This window comes from Podarcis vaucheri (genome assembly GCF_965113315.1).
Source record: "Podarcis vaucheri genome assembly, chromosome: 4".
Classification (NCBI taxonomy): domain Eukaryota; kingdom Metazoa; phylum Chordata; class Lepidosauria; order Squamata; family Lacertidae; genus Podarcis; species Podarcis vaucheri.
In genome coordinates, this window is record NC_138762.1 from 31337540 (window position 1) to 31358458 (window position 20919).

At 43.8% G+C, this 20919-nt stretch overlaps 1 protein-coding gene across 2 annotated transcripts; it reads right to left on the bottom strand.

Annotated features, from left to right (window-relative positions):
* Positions 1-3405: 3405 nt before the first annotated feature.
* LOC309531847 (galactosylgalactosylxylosylprotein 3-beta-glucuronosyltransferase 1-like) lies at positions 3406-12221 on the bottom strand. Of its 2 annotated transcripts, XR_014219474.1 has the most exons (5): positions 11920-12221; positions 11225-11760; positions 10525-10821; positions 9301-9446; positions 3406-3714 (listed from the first exon to the last, which is right to left on the bottom strand). XR_014219474.1 is itself a non-coding variant. In XM_082221601.1 (4 exons), the coding sequence occupies exons 1-4, from the start codon at positions 12029-12031 to the stop codon at positions 9360-9362; spliced, it is 1032 nt and encodes a 343-aa protein (XP_082077727.1). In that variant the 5' UTR covers positions 12032-12221; the 3' UTR covers positions 8432-9359. The 2 variants fall into 2 exon arrangements, 1 of the variants encoding a protein (XP_082077727.1); XM_082221601.1 differs by lacking the exon at positions 3406-3714 and having other exon boundaries at positions 8432-9446.
* Positions 12222-20919: the final 8698 nt, after the last annotated feature.

Genomic DNA, 20919 nt, shown 5'->3' on the forward strand with positions numbered 1-20919 from the left:
AGTTTTGCTAGTTCTAATATACACCACCAACCTTTGGATTTTGGGACCTAAGTGCTGTATTCAGGAATGAGACATTGGCTAGGTTAGCCCAAGGCCACAGAGACTGCACGTGGCACAGCAAACTTACTGACGCAAAGCAGGTCTGAGTCTGTCAGAAAGAAGGGTAGTCTGTGCTCGATGAAATCCTTCAGCAGAACATTTTACAGATATGTTTTCAAGCTAGATCCCAATACTCAGTCCAATTTAGAAGGTCTGCTGCCATTGAAGCAAAGCAGCATTCTGAAAGCAAAGTTTAAGAGAATGGACAAGGGTAGTTTATCCAGAGAAGAGGGTCTGCATTATAGGAAGGTCTCTCGGGAGATGTGTAAGGTAATGGAACAGTAGCCATAAGACAGGGAACATCTTTTCAGATATTGTTCTGTGTAGAAAATATACTCCACACATTCTCCAAGGATCTCAAGGTAGCATTCAATGCATCATTCCTCCCCCTCCATTTTTATCCTCACAGCCCATCCTATAACGTGGGCTGAGAAAAGTTGGTGACTAGCTCAAATTCTCCCAGTGTGTCTGATGGGTGAGTGGCGATTTGAGCCTTGGTCTCCTTGGATCTATTCTGACACTGTTACTACTGTGCCAGCACCAAAGGGAGGGGCAGTCTACATGAATTTATTTTAATGTCTGAAATAAGCCTCTGCGCATACAGATTTGTGTGTGTAGGCATCTCTCCATTCTATCTGAAACTGTGCCATTCTTTCTACACCAAATAACTTTTGAATAGGAGCTACGTGACGATGCAAATCAAGAAGATAGGGTGCGGCAGAAGGAGAGAAACAAGAACCCCATGGAAAAGGAGGTGGGAAGTCGACAAAAATAAGAGAAAAGACGAAATGGTGTATTGATTGTATTTCTTTTAAAAATGTTGAAACTTAATAAAAAAAAATTAATATCCAAATCAATCACCTTTCCACATGAGGCTGAAATTTGACTTGCAACTGTTTTGCAATGCAAATGAGAAACTGGCATTGGGCAAAATGCTCATTCAAATGACAAATGTACTTCCTCGTTCTACTCTGCTTTAACAGCAATCATTCATTTACAAATAGACAGGCTGATCAAGCCACATACTTTGTTTTTTAAGCCACAGAATGTAATGTACACTTTGTAGGACTAAGCACCATGAAATCAGTGGAACTTGCTGTGGGTGGATGAGGAACAAGAATAAGGTTGGGCTGCCAGAATGTCAACACACACACACACACAACACCACCAATTTTTAAGTACTTCTTTTCATCCATAAGAGCTGAATGCTTTTATTTTTAAAGTAAAAGTAGAGTGAGGGCACAAACTTGTAGCCCCAGACAGCTTCACTGCTAATTTGACTCTTGGTCATAAATCCCCTGCTGTTTTTTGATGGGTGCACCTCAAAACCAAGAAACATGTGTGATGAAGAAGCATGAAGAACCTGCATGAATCCTCATGACTAACGTTTTAATAAAACATGGCCATTTCTAGATAGCTGTAATCGGCAGTCTAGACAGGTGGATAGCACACAATTCTCAAGGTGCTCTTCTACACAGAACGACCTAGCTTCAGACTGCTTAATCAAACATTGAAGCAAACAGGAACATTTGTTGCAAGCAATAACCCCCTTTTTATTAGTCCCCAGGAACTGTCAGCCAAGAAGAGTCAGACTCAGATGGTTTCCATCTTAGCCCATGTAAATAGAAAGATTGGAGGCTGAACAAACAAACACGGCCTAAAGCAAATGCCCCAATTACTCCAATGTGAACACACACAAAAATGTTTTGATCCTGTTTTGGTTTTCAGAGAAATCCAGCCTTCATTAAATGTAATTAATATCCTTTAAGGCTCTCCCAAATGCTATGCCAATATAAAAACAGTGTTGTCAAATGGACAAAACGTTACACTTTAAGCTAGGAAGCCTCTGCGGTTGATGTTGCATAATTTTGGGAAATTATGTCCAAAGAATCAGATGTTGGTGTGCATATGTGTGTTTGAGGCCTTTAGAGTGGTGGGTGAACAAAGGTAGGGTGTTTTTGGTTTTGTCAGGAGAAGTGGGAATGTTCGGATTCCTTTGCTTCTGTGTGACACCATTTCTTTATACCTTTTGTGGGCGTGTGAGGGCCTGGGGGTACAAAACATGGAAACTGGAAGGCGGGCAGCTGGGTGGGTGAAATGTACTCTGAGAAAACCTTCAGTTTTGTGGAGTTTATATCAGTTTGTAATAAAAACTGTCAGTCATTGGGTGTGTCTGTCAGTGCTTGCCTGGCTATATATCCTTTGTTCACACCCCAGGTCACACCTGATAGGCTGGTTCAAACTTCCCTTACGGAGCTAGATTGGACGGCTCCCACGGCCAATCAGATTACTACATTCTAAAGTCCTACCTGCCTGTTATTCTAGGATTAAAGCTCCAGATACAACAGTGGGTGACAGCAGGAGCAGCTGCAGAAGGTTGAACAGACCTAGCCATAGGCGCCGACTCCATGGGGCTTGAGGGGGCTCGAGCCCCCTCAAAAATTTTTTTTTGGGGGCTCAGCCCCCCCAATAATCTCGGGCGCCCTTCAGCAGAGCGCCGCCGCCGTCCCCCGCCTCCTCCCCACCTGCTCCCTCGCCAGCCAGCCAGCCAGCCGTGCGCCCTAGCCGGATAGCCCCGGCCGTCCCCCGCGAGAACAGGGGAATCCCCGGGGGCGGGGGCTCCTGCCTCTAGCCCCAGGTTTCCCGCATATCAGCTGTTCCGGAGCTGATTGATAGGCAGCAGCACGCTCTCCCCTATACGCTCACGAGGGGGCGGCGCCACTTTATTTGCATATTCATGAGCTTATTTGCATATTCATGAGCTTATTTACATTTCACGAGCTTTCCCGGGCCCCCCCCCAATATTTTTTATAAGTCCGCGTCCCTGGACCTGGCGAAGCCTCAAAACATGTTGATAGCATCTCTGTGGTTTGCTTCCTTTTTCCTATTGCCTGATGTTTATCAGCAGTATCACTGCAGACACTGCTTCCTGAATCCAGTTTCATTTCTTTCCTTGTTAGGGCGTATGGCAGCCCTAACAAATAGTAATAATAAATAAGTACTGTGCTGGATCTAGACACATCAAAGAAGCATTTCAGTTAAACACGTTGTAAATTTAAACAGGGAAAACAGGTACAGAAATAAATGGGACCCCACATTGCCATCTGGTGGTACACTGTTATATCGCACATAAAAGTAAAAGTAAAGGACCCCTGATAGTTTGGTTTTTTTGTTTTTTTTTAAATATTTTTATTAACAACTTCAACATACAAACTATCAAAACATATCATATTCAATATTTCCCCCTTTTTCCCACCCCCTTCTAACCCTCCCTCCCCAAGACTTCCCTCAGCTCCTTTCTCTGATTTCTCAGCACATATTATTTTCTGCATGTTATAAAATTATACATATCCTTACGTTATCCATCTATCATGTTATCAACCAATAAATATGTGTATGTTTATTTGAACCCTTCCAAGGAGTCCAGTTCATTTTGTTTTCTTTTTAGATAATTTGTGAAAAGCTCTCATTCTTTCTTAAAGTCACACTTGTCCTTGTCCCGCAGTTTGTATGTCAGTTTAGTCAGTTCTGCATAACTCATCAATTTTTCTTGCCACTGTTCTTTCGTTGGGATTTCCTCATTCTTCCATCCTTGTGCTATCAAGACTCTTGCCGCTGTTGTGACATACATAAATAAATTCTTTATTTTTCTTGGCAGGTCTTGTCCTAGAATCCCTAACAGAAATGCTTCTGGTTTTTAAACATTTCTTTCAGTTCATTGTATATCACTTCCCAAAAAAATTTCATTTCTTTACATTCCCACCACGTATTATAGAAAGTCCCTTCTTTTTCTTTACATTTCCAACATGTGTTTGACCCGGTTTTGTACATTTTTGCTATCTGTACTGGTGTAACATACCATCTATACATCATTTTCATGTAATTTTCTTTGAAAAGAGAACAATATGTAAATTTCAGATTTACTTTCCACAATTTCCCCTATTTCCCCCAGTCCTCAAATTGTATATTATGCCCTATATCTTGTGTCCACTTGATCATAACCGACTTGACCTCCTCATCTTTTGTTTCCCATTCTAGCAAAATACTATATGTGTTATGTACCGAAGTTCTCACCCTGGGCCAGCAGGGGGATACTGTAGATAGTTTTCACTCAGGTCCACGTCAGTTATTTTAGGCGGGAAACCCTGGGTTGTTGTTGCTACAGTGTTGACAGCCGGCTGTCTATAAAAGCAGGCCGGCTGAGCTGCTTGCTGTGCAGTTCTGTTCCAGCTTACAAAATAAAGAGCTGTTTTGGAGAAATCGCTGTGTCGTCTGCCATGTCTACCCACTATTCAACACTGGCAACAAGGATGGGATCGGTGGACATCAGAGCACAGCCAGATGCAGCCATCCTCTGAACTGAGCTGAATCACAGAGCGAAATCACTGAGCGAAATCACTGGACAGAACCAATTCAGAGCTGACTGTTCCGGCTGGAGCACTGTGTTCCATCCATCGCCCTTCACGCCGGCATCGGAATCATGGCTTCACTTGTGCCTCTACAGCCATTTGTGCCAGCCTCTGAATCATGGGACTCCTACCTCGCTCGGTTTGATTGCTACCTCCAAGCCAACGAGCTGACAGCAGTATCAAATGAACGGAAGCAGGGTCTATTCCTCAGCCTCTGTGGGCCTGAGGTGTTTGAGACGGCCCGAGCATTGGTTGTGCCTGAAGCAGTCCAGGCAACACCATGGGACACGATCCAAGAGAAGCTCCGCAACCACTACGCGCCAAAGCCATCCAAGATTGCTGCCCGCCATGCGTTTTACCACCGGAACCAGGCAGAGGGGGAGTCAGTCAGCAACTACACCACTGCCCTCAGACAGGCTGCAATGCACTGCGAGTTCCGAGACTTAGATGATGCCCTGATGGATCGAATCGTCTGTGGGGTCCGGGACATCCATCTGCAACGGCGTCTCCTCACCAAGCCAGACCTCACGCTACAGAAAGCCATTGAGGAGGCTGTGGCCTCAGAAGCTGCTGAGCCCAGGAGATCCGCAAGTCCAGCAGCCCGTGTCTTGCTAGGAAGCCAGTTCCAGTGCATCATGAAGAGGCCAACAGTGATGAGGCATCCTCCAGTGAAGACGATGACGTGCACCAGACAAAGCGGGAGCGCAGGAAGTTCCAACAGAAGTCCAAGGGCCAAGGGTTGGAATGTGCCGGCTGTGGAGGCAACCATTCCCATGCCAAGTGTCGATTCAGAGACGCCATCTGTCGGAAGTGTTCCAGAAGGGGCCACATCGCTAAGGTCTGCCGATCGGCTCCGTCTGACACCCCCCGTTCACCGACTCGCAAGTCCAAGTCTTCACTCCAGTCTGCCAAGGAAAGCTGTTTCGCTCTCACCAACTGCCCGTCTGGAACCACGATTGGCCAAACTGACTCGCCTACGCGATGCAAGCTGAACGTCACGGTGCTCATTGAAGGAGCTCCATGTGACATGGAGATCGACACCGGGTCTGCCCTGTCCATCGTGTCTTGGAGCACCATCAAAAGACTGGTACCCAGAGTGACCAAAAGGCAACTCAACTCTAACCGCGTACACCTGAGAGACTACCAGGGAAACGACATTCCCGTGGTAGGCGTTGGCCGGTACCGGATCGCCTTCAAGGATTTTTCAGGCCTGCTCCGGTTGGTGGTGGTCGAAGGTCAGCGGCCAAGCCTCCTAGGGCTAGACTGGTTTGATGCCCTCGGCCTGGAAGTCACCGGCATCAACTGCATCTCTAACGCAGAGACTGAGGGTCTGGTCAAAGACTTTGCCGAGGTTTTTGACGGCACTTTGGGGCAATATACAGGTACGTCCATCTCCTTTAGCCTTGATCCACAAGTTGCCCCCATCAAGCTAAAGCCACGCCGGGTTCCCTTTGCTCTCAAGGCTAAGGTGGACGAACAACTGGACAAGCTGATCGCCCAAAGAGTTTTGGAGCCGGTTTTCCCACGCCAAGTGGGAAACCCCCATCGTCACGCCTGTCAAGCCAGATGGGTCGGTGAGAATCTGCTTTGACTATGAGTGCACGATCAACAAGGTACTTCAGCAGCACGCTTACCCGGTTCCTGTTGTCCAACACCTGCTGCATTCCCTGGGTGAGGGTAAGGTCTTCGCTAAGCTGGACCTTGCCCAAGCCTATCAACAACTGCCCGTCGATGATGCCACTGCTGAAGCCCAGACGATTGTCACCCACTGAGGGGCATTCCGTTGCCGCCGGTTGCAGTTCAGGGTGAGTGTGGCTCCTGGCATCTTCCAAAGCCTTATGGAGCGTTTCCTGCAAGGGCTTCCGGGCATGGTACCATATTTTGATGACGTCTTGGTGTCCGCAGACTCACACCAGCAGCTGTTCGAGTGCCTCCGTGCCGTGCTGACCAGGTTCCAAGAGGCCAGGCTCAAGGTAAAGAGGGAGAAGTGCCAGATCGCTGTTCCACAGGTAGAGTTCCTTGGCTATCTTATCGACGCCTCCGGCCTTCACCCGACCACATCCAAGATCTGCGCTATCCAGCAGGCCCCCATCCCAAAGAACAAGATGGAGTTGCAGGCGTTCCTGGGGCTGCTGAACTTTTATAACATGTTCCTGCCCCACAAAGCCACAGTGGCTGAGCATCTTCACCGACTCCTCAGCACAAAGACGCCTTGGTCCTGGGGTCATCGGGAGACGGCGGCCTTCAACGCAGTCAAGGCTCTCCTTTCATTGGACCGTGTGCTGGTACAGTACAGTGAATCCAGGCCGCTGGTCCTTGCCTGCGACGCCTCACCTTTTGGCATCGGTGCTGTCCTTAGTCACCGTTTTCCAGATGGAAGAGAAGCACCGCTCGCCTACTTTTCCAGGACACTATCTCCAACGGAATGGAATTACAGCCAGCTCGACAAGGAGGCACTGGCACTTGTGGCTGGAGTGAAGAGGTTCCATGAATACCTCTGTGGCAGGACTTTTGATCTCATCACTGACCACAAGCCGCTCCTGGGTCTCCTCGCCGGTGATCGTCCAACTCCACCGGTCCTCTCGCCACGCATGCTGCGATGGACTGTTTTCCTGGCTGCCTACCACTACCGGCTCGTCCATCGCCCGGGGAAATCGATGGGCCCTGCCGACGCCATCAGCCGTTGCCCTCTTCCAGCGTTTGTGGAAGACCCGACTCCAGCTTCATCACTCCTCCTGATTGAGGATCTTCCGGCAGCGCCTGTATCGGCTGCCACTGTAGCCTCCGCATCTGCCCAGGATCGCACCATCAGCCGTGTGCTCAACTGGGTGTGGAGGGGGTGGCCACAAGGGCGAAGGGAGTTCCAGCCCTTTGCAACCAGACAACATGAACTCTCGACTCATCGCGGCTGTCTGCTGTGGTAAGACCGTGTGGTGATTCCCCAAAGACTCCGTCAACGCGTCCTGGAGGCTCTGCACGTTGGCCACCCAGGAATTGTCAAAATGAAGGCTTTGGCTTGGTGTTACGTCTGGTGGCCTAACATGGACGATGCCATTACTGCCTGGGTGTCTGCCTGTCAAGCGTGCCAAGAATCAAGGCCTGCACCACCGGCAGCTAAGGGACACACCTGGGAGATGCCAAAGACACCCTGGTCGAGGGTGCACATCGATCTGGCTGGCCCTTTTCACAGTCGGACCTTTATGGTAGTGGTGAACGCCTATTCCAAATGGCTGGAGGTGGCCCTGATGCCCTCCACCACTACCGAGGCCGTCATCCGGGTGCTGCGAGGCCTGTTTGTGACGCATGGGTGTCCTGATGTCCTTGTCTCCGACAACGGACCACAGTTCACGTCAGGCAGGTTCCCAGTCAGCCTTCATAATAGCTCTATACTGGTTTCATTAGTATGAGCATTTGGGTCTCAGATCATTCCATGTACTCAAGACCTTTTCCTTTATTTTCCAGGTTTTAAATTGTAAGTGTGTGTAAGTGTGTGTACTGTGTTATAAGTGTGTGTAAGTGTGTGTAAGTGTGTGTACTGTGTTATAAATTTGTAAACTGCACTGGTAGTGGGTTCCAAATACTTTAATAAATAAACAAACATTTTGCCTAGAATCCCACTGACTTCAGCTCCGTAAACCTAGTGGGGAATGGGAGAAATCACAAAACTGCACAAAAATGGGGTGGTATTCTGAAGCTGAGGCTCCAATACTTTGGCTCCTCATGAGAAGAGAAGACTCCTTGGAAAAGACCCTGATGTTGGGAAAGATTGAGAGCACAAGGAGAAGGGGACGACAGAGGACGAGATGGTTGGACAGTGTTCTTGAAGCTACGAACATAAGTTTGACCAAACTGCGGGAGGCAGTGGAAGACAGGAGTGCCTGGTGTGCTCTGGTCCATGGGGTCATGAAGAGTTGGACACGACTAAACAACAAACATTCTTTTGAATGTCTGAATAGGGCTTTGAATGGCCAAATAGTAGTGCTGAAATAAAAGCTGACTTTGATTAAAAGGGTGTGGCTCCAGAGTCCCTAAAAGTGATTATGCTAATAAAATGAAGCAGATATACTATTGTTTGTATTAAGTTTTTGTGGAGTTAAGACAATGGTCCATCCTCTATTTAAACCACGTCCCTCCAGATCTAAAATGGTACTATATATTAAATAGGCTGCAACCCTGTGCATGCTTATTAAATTTCTGGGGAAAGGTGCATAGGTTTCACTGTTAAGTTCCTTTTTAGACTGCTTTGTTTTCATCCTTCCCATCCTTTCAAATCCCAATTCAACAGGCATAGTTTTCTCAATCCAAACTAAAGTTCTTATCAAGGTCACAGGTTTCCTTTTTAAATGCAGATTTATTTATTTATTGGTCTTCTTGAACTAAAAGTTGACTTGATAGCTTTTTAAAAGCTACAACTGTCTCCATTGAAGCATGCCAAGGGTACGGTAGCTATTCTGAGTATCATCTGAGCTTAGCTGCAGAGCAGGGTGGGTGAGGGAAATGACAATGTTAGACCGACTATCTAAGCACCATGCATGAAGCTATCTTCACAGCCAAAGGTCCGTCTTTCTCATCTTCACGCATCTGCCTCAGAAATTAAACCAGTGCATTTTTTTCCTAAACGCAGCTAAATACAATCTTCAACAGAGCTTGAAATTAAGTTTGTGCAAAGGATTGTGGATATCTGAAGGAAGTATCAGCATTCCTCCCCCACATATATTCTTGAAATATAATTTCTCTTTGAATCAGTCTTGAAGTAGATGAGAGAATCAGCAACAACAAAAATACATCATACCATTTAATAACTTAAGATGCATTGCATTGTCTCTTTTTGTCTTCTTATTGATTTCCCGATTACACCTCCATCCTTGGATCTGTGAATCCGTATTTGCCTTCATTACCCAGTCCTGGCTTTTCCGTCCTCGTGTGCCAAACCAAGACCTACGGAGAGAATGTGCACCTTATTAGGATGTCATGGCTGAACCTGAAGGCAAATATTGGCAAATATGCATGGCAGCCATCCGTGAAGCCTCTGGAACATATACATCTGAACAGAATTATACTGTCTGAACAGAAAAATCTCTGGAACATGTATACATCGATAGGAGCTGCAAGCCTTGTTGGAAGGGCATGTTGATACTGCTCTTTCTATTAATGAATTAAATGGATATTCCGCCTTTTGTCACAAGATCTCAGGGCGGTTCACAGAATAAAATATAAGATAAAAACACCAAGTGAAGAATTAAAACAAAACACAAAACAAAGCAAAAACCTTCCCTTTTAAAAGATGAAACAAAACAAAAAAACACCCAATTAAATAACAATCACTCCTACTAATGTGGGATTCATCTGAGTTGAGTTAATTTTCATCTGTTTTAGTTTTTTAACTGTGTACTTAAATTAGGCTTGTAATTTTATTTTATTGCTTATCTTTCTGTAAACTGCTTTGAGGTGGGTTTTTATTTTATTTTTTTACAATCAAGCAGAATATGAAACAAACCAACGAACAATTCCATGAGCACTGATCCCTTTGTAACCAACAACCCGCATATTTGCACAAGAGGGAAGGGGATCGGAGGGCTTGGCAGAACCCCAGTGTTTGGGAACACCCCAAATGAAGACTAAGCACACTCTGTAGCCACAGAATGTTGAGCCATAAGACATTTCATAAAATATCAGTAAAACTTTAATGTTCATTGCAGTCAGATGCTAAAACATGCTGGAAACAGGAGTGGGTGCCTACCCAGTGGCAGACCTTGGTGTCTCAAATTTCATTGGCACCCCTGTGGGTGACGCCAAAATCCAGTCCTCCCCCCGCCTTCCGTTGGATGTCATAGTTACGGCACCATCTGCAGTACCCCAGAAGCTCTGTGCCCAATACAACAGAACTGGACGCTCTCCCCCAAATCCATGTTTGGCCTGCCTAATCTCTGATGAGAGGCACCTTCCAGAGTGGAAGTGGATGGTGGGGTGGGGGTGGGTGGGAAGGCTGTTACGCAAACATTCAGGCCATGCTAACCTTTGTGCAGTTGGCAGCTCTGGGCTCCAGTTCATCCATCGTAACCAGATCCTTCAGCAGGCTAGTTTCTTGGTAACCTCCTTTCACTCCATCCAGCTTGAAAGTGGCCTGATGCTTCTCCAGGATCAGCCTAAGGCTGATGGCAAAGCCAGCCATGTCAATGGCAAAGGGCCGCTTAGGGTCGTATGCGACCTTCCAACCCACCACTTTGCCTGCCGGGCTCAGCTTTAGGGACTCGTACCTGAGGCCCCCAACAAAGGCGACTGGCCAGACAGACACCTTCTTTGTGTAGCGCATCTGCTTGTCAGAAAGAAAACAAAATTGTGATGGCCGTTCCTCTGAGAATTCCTCAAGTGTTCCACTTTGATTCCTCTGACTTCCCTTCTATGCACCCACCTTCTGAAAAGCCCAACAGGTTAATGAGCACAGCAATAGCGTTGTTAAAAATGGTAGCACAAACAGCACAATCCTAACCATGTCTACTCAGAAATAAATCCCATTGAATCCAATGGGGGTATGCTCCGAAGGCCAGAACATGTGCTCTTCCACTGAGCTCCAGCACCTCTCCTTTGTCATCGGCTTGGCACCTCCTCCTATCCACCCCAATAAGGCTGTCCACTATGGCTAGGCAATGCACTCAACCAATGTGCCTCAATCATGGACCCCAAAGATGAAACCACCCTAAACTCGAGTCTCATACCTCTTCAAAGATCTCCAGGCTATAGGTGTTGTCATCATCAGCAAAGTAGACCACACCCTCTGGTGGTGGTGTGGTGCTGAAATTCTCCCTCAGCCAATGCAGTCCAAGATTCCTCTGCAACGTGCCCCTTGCTTTTTGAGATGGGAACCAGGAAGGGCTCTTCAGACTCTTAGGCGTCTCAACGTTCAGGTGCGTAAAATTGATCCCTGTCTTCTCCAGCAGATTGGATACTAGGTTGGTCCTTCTGGGAGCGTCTTCCACCACCACCCAGTGGAGGTTCTGCACATGGAGGAAAGTATTGGCCAGACGGGTCAGCTCAGCCTTCTGCACTGGCCGGCTGTAGGTAGGGGTGATCACAAAGATGGAAGGCAGAGCCTCTGACCATGGGGGAGGCCTGGAGTACACATAGCTCCCGATTACTTTTGGAGCTGCCCCAACAGCCAGCTGCCGAGCACATGATGAGAGTCCATCCTCCCTCGCGAGTGGTGTGCTATTATTGAAGAGAAATTTGGCCTTCACGTTTTCATCTGTTTCCTCTAAGGCAAGTCGAATAGAGAGAATAAATCATAAAACACCCACTGCAGTGCCACCGAGACCTTCATCACATTCACATTTGTATTTTAATTATCCCTGAGCACTGTAATTGCAATGGGGTAAAAAGAAGCTCTTTGTAAGGCTGGGCTTGGTGCACTTACTTCTCAGAAGGTTGAGGTAGCGGGTAGTTGGGTACTGATGCAACAGTGTAAGAAGAAGCCCCCATGGCAACACAATCAGAAGTGTAGTGAGAAGGTTACGTCTCTTCAGCATGCTGCAGAGATGTCCCACTGCCTGGGCATCTCCCTACATTTCAGAACAAAGTAGCGGGGGGAGTTATGAAAGTGTATGGATAAATATAATGACACTTGGAACGCACTTGTAAAATTATAATGACTTCTTAATAATTATATACTGGTCGGAATAACAGCATTACTTATATACATAAATATCGTATTGTATTACAGTCCCCCCCCCCCCGAACAGGGAGCATACTTAGCCCCTTCCCTCTCCCTGTCCCTCTTACAACTTCGTACCAAATACAACATGTATACATATACCATATGACTTCCCTTCCACCCTTATCATGGTTCCTTTGCTTTTCTACTACTCTGCGTAATCCACATCTTTTTAATCATCCAGTTTGTTATCTATTAAAAACTCTATTTCATCTCTGCTAGATTTACTATAGTCCTGGTAAGCTATGTATTGTTTATACTGGTTCTTAAAATTTTCAAGAAACATTATCAATTCCTCTTTTTTTACTTATCTTCATTTTCTCTTATCCTGTACACCAGACCAGCCAGTTTGGCATATTGAAACATTTTACACATTTGAAAATTCATGACAAAACTGCTAGAACAAATTAGAAGTGGTTCTAAATTTCTAAAAGGAATAGCAGCGATTTACTCAGAACAAAAAGCAAAATTAATTATAAATCAGGTGAAAACGGATGACTGTAAGATCCAAAAAGGAACGAGACAAGGATGCCCATTATCACCATTATTGTTCATCCTGGTACTAGAAGTACTTGCCAGAAACATAAGAGCAGACAAAGAGATTATAGGTGTAAAAACTGGGAAAAGCGAATTTAAGTTAAAAGCATATGCAGATGATTTAGTGATAGCAGTGGAAGAACCTAAAACTTCACTCCCCAAAGTAATAGAAAAAAATTGGGGAAGTGGCAGGATTCAAGTTAAATAGGAATAAAACAAAATTATTAGTTAAAAATATGAAGGAAGAGGAAAAAACAGAGTTAGAACAAGATATTGAGATTGAAGTCCACAAAAAGGTCAAGTATTTAGGGATTTGGTTAAGATCAAGAAATATAAACCTATTTAAAAATAATTATGAAAAAATCTGGCTTGAGGTAAAAAGAAATTTAGAAATATGGAGCAGAATGAATCATTGTTAGGCAAGATATAGGAGATTAAAATGAATGTGTTGCCAAAAATGCTATTTCTTTTCCAATCAATACCAGTCATCCTGAAAGATGAATGCTTTAAAAAATGGCAGAAAGAGATTTCAAAATTTATCGGGGGGGGGGGAAGGCCAAGGATAAAACATAAAATACTTACAGACACAAAATATAGAGGTGGGTTTGCCCACCCAGACCTCAATTTGTACTATGAATCTGCTTGTCTGGTATGGATCAGGGACTGGATGAGGTTGGATAAGCAAGAGGCATTAGAATTAGAAGGACACGATAACAGATTTGGCAGGCACCCATATTTATGGTATGGGAAAGGGAAGGTTCACAGAAGTTTTTATAACCATATAATTAGGAAATCACTAATGAGAGTATGGGAGAGATGTAAAGACTTACTGGAACCAAAGACCCCTTGGTGGCTTTCACCACATGAAGCATTACTGCTCAAACTTGGAAAGAAAGGAAAATGGTTCACATATGTTGATTTATTAAAGGACCATGATGGAAAATGGAAGTTAAGAGATTATGACGAGATCAAAGATCATTTTCAGAGTTGGTTGCACTATCAACAATTATACGAAACATATAAAGAAGACAGTAAGAAAGGATTTAGCTATACAAGATCTAGGTTTCAGATCGAAGTGATTGAAGTGAAAGTGAAATTACTGAAGGCTGCATACAGCATACTGCTAGAATGGGAGGCGAAAGATGAAGAGGTAAAATCAGTCATGATCAAATGGGCACAAGATGTAGGTCACAACATTATGATGGAAGATTGGGAAAGGTTATGGAAAATTGATCTAAAATTTACACATTGTTCTTTGCTGAGGGAGAATTATATGAAGATGATGTATAGATGGTATATGACACCAGTGCAGTTAGGGAAAACTAGCTCAAATATATCTTGGAAGTGTAAGGAGAAGGAGGGGAATTTTTATCATATTTGGTGGGATTGTAATGTAATTAAATTTTTTTGGGAAATGATATGCAACAAATTGAAGAAAATGTTCCACCTAATTGTAAAAATGTTACATGGGAAAAAAAATACGAGGCACTACACTTCTGTAAAACAAGAAAATCCTGAATAAAATATATATTTTTTAAAAAAAACTTTAGCATTTTTGTTAGGGATTGTAGATTGTAGGGAAAGACCTGTCAAAGAAGTTGAAAAATATGTTTATGTATGTGACAACGGCAGCAAGAGTCTTAATAGCACAAGGATGGAAGACTGAGGAAACGCCGACTAAAGAAGTATGGCAAGAGAAATTGATGGACTATGCAGAATTGGCAAAATTGACACATAAACTACGGGACAAGGATAACTGTGCCTTTAAAGATGAATGGGAACCTTTTACAAAGTACTTAAAGACGCAACAAAGTGAATTGGACTGCTTGGCAGGTTTTGAATAAATACTCACAAACTTTTTATTGATAACAAACAGTTAGACAAATTAAGGATCTATACAAATTTGTAACATGCAGAGAATAGCATTTATAGAGAAAGCAGAGACTGGAACTGAGAGAAGTCGGGCGGTGTTAGTTTTATGGGAGGGAGGGGGAAAATGGGGGGGATTAAGGATGATATGTTTTAAGATAATATGTTTTGTTTAAATTCTTAATAAAAAAATCTATTAAAAAAAGAAACATTTTACACTGCCGTTCTTCCTTAGTGGGTACTATACTTGTTCTCCACCTTTGTGCCAATAAGATTCTAGCTGCGGCAGTGGCGTATAGTAATAAACTCTTTTGTTTTTTGTGGACATCCATTGTTTCTATCCCCAAGAGGAAAATCACAGGTGGGGAAAGTTTTTAAAATTATCTTTAAAAAAAATGATTATATATAGTTCTCAATATTCCTTAATTACTTTACAGGACCACCACATGTGGAAAAAATCTCTCATTTTCATTACACTTCCAACATTTACCTTTTTTTAAAAAAAAGACATTTTCACCAATCTTGTGGGTGTTAAATACCATCTGCGGGTCATTTTCATCATATTTTCTTTTATTGCAAAACATGTTGTGAATTTCATATTTATTTTCCACAACTTTTTCCATAATTCATAATCAGTATTGTGACCCACACCTTGTGCCCACTTAATCATGCTCAATTTCACAAATTCATATTTAGTTGTATTGTACAATTGTATTGCACTACAGTTTAAAGCACATTTTGTTTTCATTTTTTTTATTTCTTTCACTTTATTTGTCCACTGAAAATTTTATCTCATATCCCTGACAACGTGCTCTGCTTGCTGCAAGTACAGATATATGCCCACATACCTGGTTTTCTCTTCTCCTTAGTGAAGACATATTCCTGCGATTATTCTTTCTATGTTTTTCAGTAGCGAATGATTCTTTACTCTTTACAGCTAAGGTGTATACGTTTAATGATTGTATTGCTGTCTGCATAGGTGAAACCTTGATGACTGAAGGCTATATACTTTATATGTCTCATTTCCATGTAATAAACCAATCTTTATTTACATTCTGGTGTACAAAGCTCTTTATGGGCATCAGGGTGAAAGGTGTACACCATTTTAAATGGAGGCACGTACTGACTCCATGCAAAATATTCCAGTCCTCTCAGAGCTGTACGCTTAAGACGCATGTGTGGTAGGCGTGTATGTGGGTTCAGACATACACCTTGTAACAGTGTAAAATGAGACTACAGTTTCAGTCCAATTCTCCATAGAGTTTGCTTCTGCAAACAGATAGGTAGCCGTGTTGGTCTGCCATAGTCAAAATAAAAAAATTCCTTCCAGTAGCACCTTAAAGACCAAGTAAGTTAGTTCTTGGTATGAGCTTTCGTGTGCATGCACACTTCTTCAGATACACTGTGTATCTGAAGAAGTGTGCATGCACACGAATTTTTTTATTTTGCTTCTGCAAAGTGACTCTTATCCTCATCCTGCACATGATAATTTCTTCATTTGCCCCTTGAAGTAGTAAGCTCTTACATATGTAGTCAGACAAAGGTAAAAAGAAAAACTTGAATATTGTATATGATTTTTACTTGCAAGAGAATTCACATTATGGTAAGGGTTGTGTAGACTTGGCTGGATTCCATCTGTTGGCCAAAGAAGAAGTAGTTGCAATGAATTTGTTTTCTTGCCAGAAAGAACAATCTGCTCCAGTTGTCAGTTACCCTAGGATTACAGAACTGAAGGGGAACTTCACTGGATTTTCCTAGAAGGATACACTCTATTGTGCTCGTAACTCTCTCTCTCTATAAAAAAGAAATTATGTAGTGTCCTTGCATACTGAAGACACACCTCTTTACCCTTACCTTTGACACAAGAGATATATTGATTGTATTTGTTTTAAACTGATTTTTAATATCAAAATTTTAAATTGCAACTGTAACCTGCCCTGGAACTTTTTGGTAAAGGGCAGGTAAGAAATCAAATCATCACCATCACTCATTCTCAGTAGTAGCATTCTTTTTGGGGGATGCTACAGTGGGTAGATATTTCCTATCAATTGGATCTTATTTCTGCATTTAGTCTTAGAAAATTTCAGAATGAAATGTCTATGTGAAATTTCCTTCATCCAGATCTATTCCCAGCCAACCTGTCATCAGTACAGAGTTATGTATCCACAGGGAATTCTTGTTCCTCCTGCTAAAGCATAGGAAGCAGATTCAATGGAGCAAAGAGCAATGCAACAGAGACCTACTTAATTCTACTTGAGTAGAAACTAGTCTTTCTGCCATAGAAAGATCCTTGACAACTTATCCTGCATCCTGCAGTAATAAATGTTAACCGTGATAATGAGCCTAAAAAGACGAGCGGGAGCTTGTAACACAAGCAAGCTAGTTCCCCCCCCCTCTCCAACATTTCCAGTAGCTCACAATAGCAATGTCAAGGTATTGTCAGTTATCTCTTGTGCAGATGCGTAAACAAGCCCAGAGAAATGATTTGTTCGGAACCATATGGCTACGCAATGCATAGCTTGGAACAAAAAAGCATATGGTGCATGGACCTTTCCAGACAAAGATTAAAATGAGTTTTATTTTTAGCGCTTTATTAGCACGAGCCGTGATCCAGCACCAGTGATATAACTCATATCCTGCCCTTATGTAATGTTTCAGCTTGGGGGCATAACAACATCTCTGCAACGGAATGAGCTCCATATGGAACAATGTTTTGAGATCTGAGCAACATCTGTGCACGCTAAAAGAAACATCTGGAAAGTCCCTCTGCTTCTCCCCACACAACAAGGCCTTCTGGTGAAATGAACTCTTCGTAAGCAGGAGTCTCGACTGTCTTCTCTGCTCCCCGCAATTGACTGATGGTTAAAAGCAGAGATACGGTAAGAAAACCATATAGTAAGCACAGAAAGCAGATAGGGAGAAGGAGGAAGCCTTGTCAACCATACAGGGCCCAAGATATTTAATGAAATAAACCCTGCTTTACACAGATAAGCTGGTGAATGTGTTCCCCGACTGTGACGCTTCAAACAGCAGGTGGAAGATCACTTGGATGAATGCTTCTGAAATGAAAAAAAGATTCCCAGGACGTTGAAAACTCTTGTATTGTTGGAGTAGAAGGGAAGCTGGGTTGGACTCTCACATTTAGTTTTCTACGTGTGGGGATTTTCCATGTGGAAAAACATCAGATCATGCAAATGCTCCTCATCTCCTGCACACACCCTGAAGCAGAGAAGTCCAAAAACACTTTTTATGTCTTATTTTGCTGTTTATGTGGACTAAGCAAATATCAAGGTAATCGAAGAGTTCTATAGTTCGGGAAGGAGGGTTGCTGTGCAACCACAAACTCACTTTTAGCTCCCAACCCCTGTAAAAAATAAAATAAAATATTTTGACAAGGTCTGTGAGCTTTCAGGTCTTATGGACTTTTATTGAGCTTCCAGAGATAACCACTTTGTGGTTCCTTTGACCCATATTTTTTTCTCGTTCCCCATGAGCCTGTTAGCAGCTAGGCATGCACTGCCACACTTTGTTGCAAGTTCCCATTTGCTGCTGCTGCTTGTGAGACACAATTCATTACACTAGTGGGGAAGAATGGAGGAAAACGCTTTCTTGCTTTCAGATGACGGACTTTTGGGTGACCACAGCATTGCCTTGATATAAAATGTACAGGGTTGCAGTTGGATGCTAACTTCTTGTGCACTTCTATATCACTGTGATATATGACCCCTCAAATTGAGCTATTAGTGAATCTACAATCAGTTAAAAACAAAACACAAATTCCTCTCACCATTGACATATATCTAAGTAATCAATTCTCCTCCTGTAGAAAAGGTATCCAAAATATTTGTGGCATTTTCACCTATATCAAATATGTTATGCCAGGCATAGGCAAACTCAGCCCTCCAGATGTTTTGGGACTACAACTCCCATCATCCCTGACCACTGGTCCTGTTAGCTAGGGATGATGGGAGTTGTAGTCCCAAATCATCTGGAGGGCTGAGTTTGCCTATGCCTGTGTTATGCCCATATGAATGTGCTCCTTGAAATTGTTTTCCTAAAACATCATTTGCACCTGTGATTGTATGACAATGGGTTTGCTGGAATGGCTTTCATATAATGTCTTCTGGCTTCAGAGGTGCCCATGAACATCCAGTATATAAAGCCATTGTCTCTGTAGCACCATCTGTTTCAGTTTTGATATTTAGGAGTAAGATTGACAGAGCAAGAACTGAATTTGTTATTCATGAAGAGTCTTTGAATTTACAAATGTATGCATGATTGGAAGTGGATTCCTTTTTTTCTACTTTCTCCCCATGAATACACATATTTTCACAAGCAGCTCCGTGAGATTGGATATCCATTCTGCAGTATGGGATTTATTTTTTGATATTTGTGTACATTGTGTCTTAACATTTTCAAGCTGGCCTCATCGCTTTTCAGTATTTTACAATGCTCAGAATCTATTTTAGTTTCTTTTCCATAGTTTGTTATAAACCTTTTTAAGCATAGCCACCTTGAGGCCTTGTGGTTGGGTATATTGACAGAATATTTTATTGGGCAGGGTGGGGGAAGACTGCAAAAACCCTTTTCCGCCTGTGCCATTTACTACATCCGTGCTACAGGTTGACCACATAAAGAGCCCAACTTCCAATGGCTTTCAACTTTCCCCTTTTTAAAAAGGACACTCCCTTATTCCGAATAGGATTCCTTGCAAGAAAAGGGGAAAGTTGACGGCTATGGCTATAATTCTGTAAATATGAAACCAGTGCCACTGGTTTGTGAAAAGAATGCATGGAAACTGTGCAACTTCCACACTGGAGTTGTTTCCTGATGGGATTCAGTCAAGTACTGGCAAATTTAGGTTGTGCAATTAAATATTTGGTGCTCTTCTGTGACAAACCTTTTAAAAAGAGAGAGAGAAATATATCTGTGGTAACCAAAGCGACTGGAAAGTGTGAGATAACGAAGCAACATCATATACTCTTCCTGAAAACAAATCAGAATGGATCCTCAATAAACAGCCAGCAGCTGGGTCCAATCCCTCCCGGCTTCTCCTCAGACCACACTCTCCAGCCCCATCCCACTTAGCTGTCCATCAATCCCACCCAGGAGCACTAGGGAGGGGTGTGTGTGTGTGAGAGAGTGAGTGAGTGAGTGAGTGAGAGAGTGAGACACTGCCAGTTAGTGGCAGCTCCCTCAAACCGCTGGGAAGGGACCACTGGTTCGCTGCCGCAATCCCCCCTTCCCTCCCCACCCGGCTTCTCCTTCTTCACATTCGCTCCTCCTCCTCCTTGGTTGCCAGGTGAAGCAGGTCTGAAAGGGGAGGGACCGGCCCATGGACCAGCCGGGCCTAGAGCCAAGCCCGGAGGAGCCGCTGCTGCCAAGGAAGGCCTGTGGAAATACAAACGTAGTGCAAAGGTGCAGTGACTGTCGCCAGAGCCACAGCTGGGCTGAGGGTCTCTTGCTGGAGGGCACTGAGGGAGGAGCACCCGGATGCTGCCGCCGCTGCTGCCCAGAACCTGAGGTGATGCCTCTTTCCTTTCCTCCCTCTTACTTGGTCTCTCTCTCTCTCTCTCTCTCTCTCTCGTATTCCCCCTCCCCATTGAAAAACTTATAAATTTATGTTGATTAAAATCATTCTTCATTTTAAATATTGTATTGTTTTCCCTGTTTTGTGTGTGTACTACAAATAAAATATGTGCAATGTGGAATTTGTTCATATTTTTTTCAAACTATAGTCCGGCCCCCGACAGTGTCTGAGGGACAGTGAACTGGCCCCGTTTCAAAAGTTTGAGGACCCCTGGTACAGAACCTTTTCTTCTGCTCTGGAGGGCAGGACCTGAACCAATGGCTTCAAGTTTCAAGAAAGGACATTCTGGCTAAACATACAGAAAAAGCTTTCTGACGGTAAGAGCTGTACAGCAGTGGAACAGACTCCCATGAGAAGCGGTGGACTCTCCTTCCTTCGAGGTTTTCAAACAGAGGTCGAATGGCCATCTGTCATGGATGCTTTAGCTGAGATTCCTGCATTGCAGGGGGTTGGACTAGATGACCCATGGTGTTCCTTCCAAGTTCTATGAACTCCAGGGTGCAGTTGGAATTGACGGAGAACTAGAGAGGCCTAGACAGAGAGTGTGTGTATCTCAGGAGTGTTAGTTGAAACTGGGTAAGTGACCTTGTGGGGCACTTCACAGGTTCCTCTTTCGGGACTTTCCTGTCTATGGAAGGCGTGCCTGTTTGCTACAAATGTGTTTTCCTAACGTTGTAAAACAAAGCAAATACTATAAGCACTCTGTA

What these genes read in the sequence shown, in the direction of transcription:
- LOC309531847 (XM_082221601.1), bottom strand. Translation starts at nt 12,031, where the DNA reads ATGCTGAAGAGACGTAACCTTCTCACTACACTTCTGATTGTGTTGCCA. An exon ending in CTACCTCAACCTTCTGAGAA is followed by an intron (nt 11,761 to 11,919) that starts GTAAGTGCACCA and finishes GACTTGCCTTAG; the next exon opens with AGGAAACAGATGAAAACGTG. An exon ending in GCCTGGAGATCTTTGAAGAG is followed by an intron (nt 10,822 to 11,224) that starts GTATGAGACTCG and finishes TCTGACAAGCAG; the next exon opens with ATGCGCTACACAAAGAAGGT.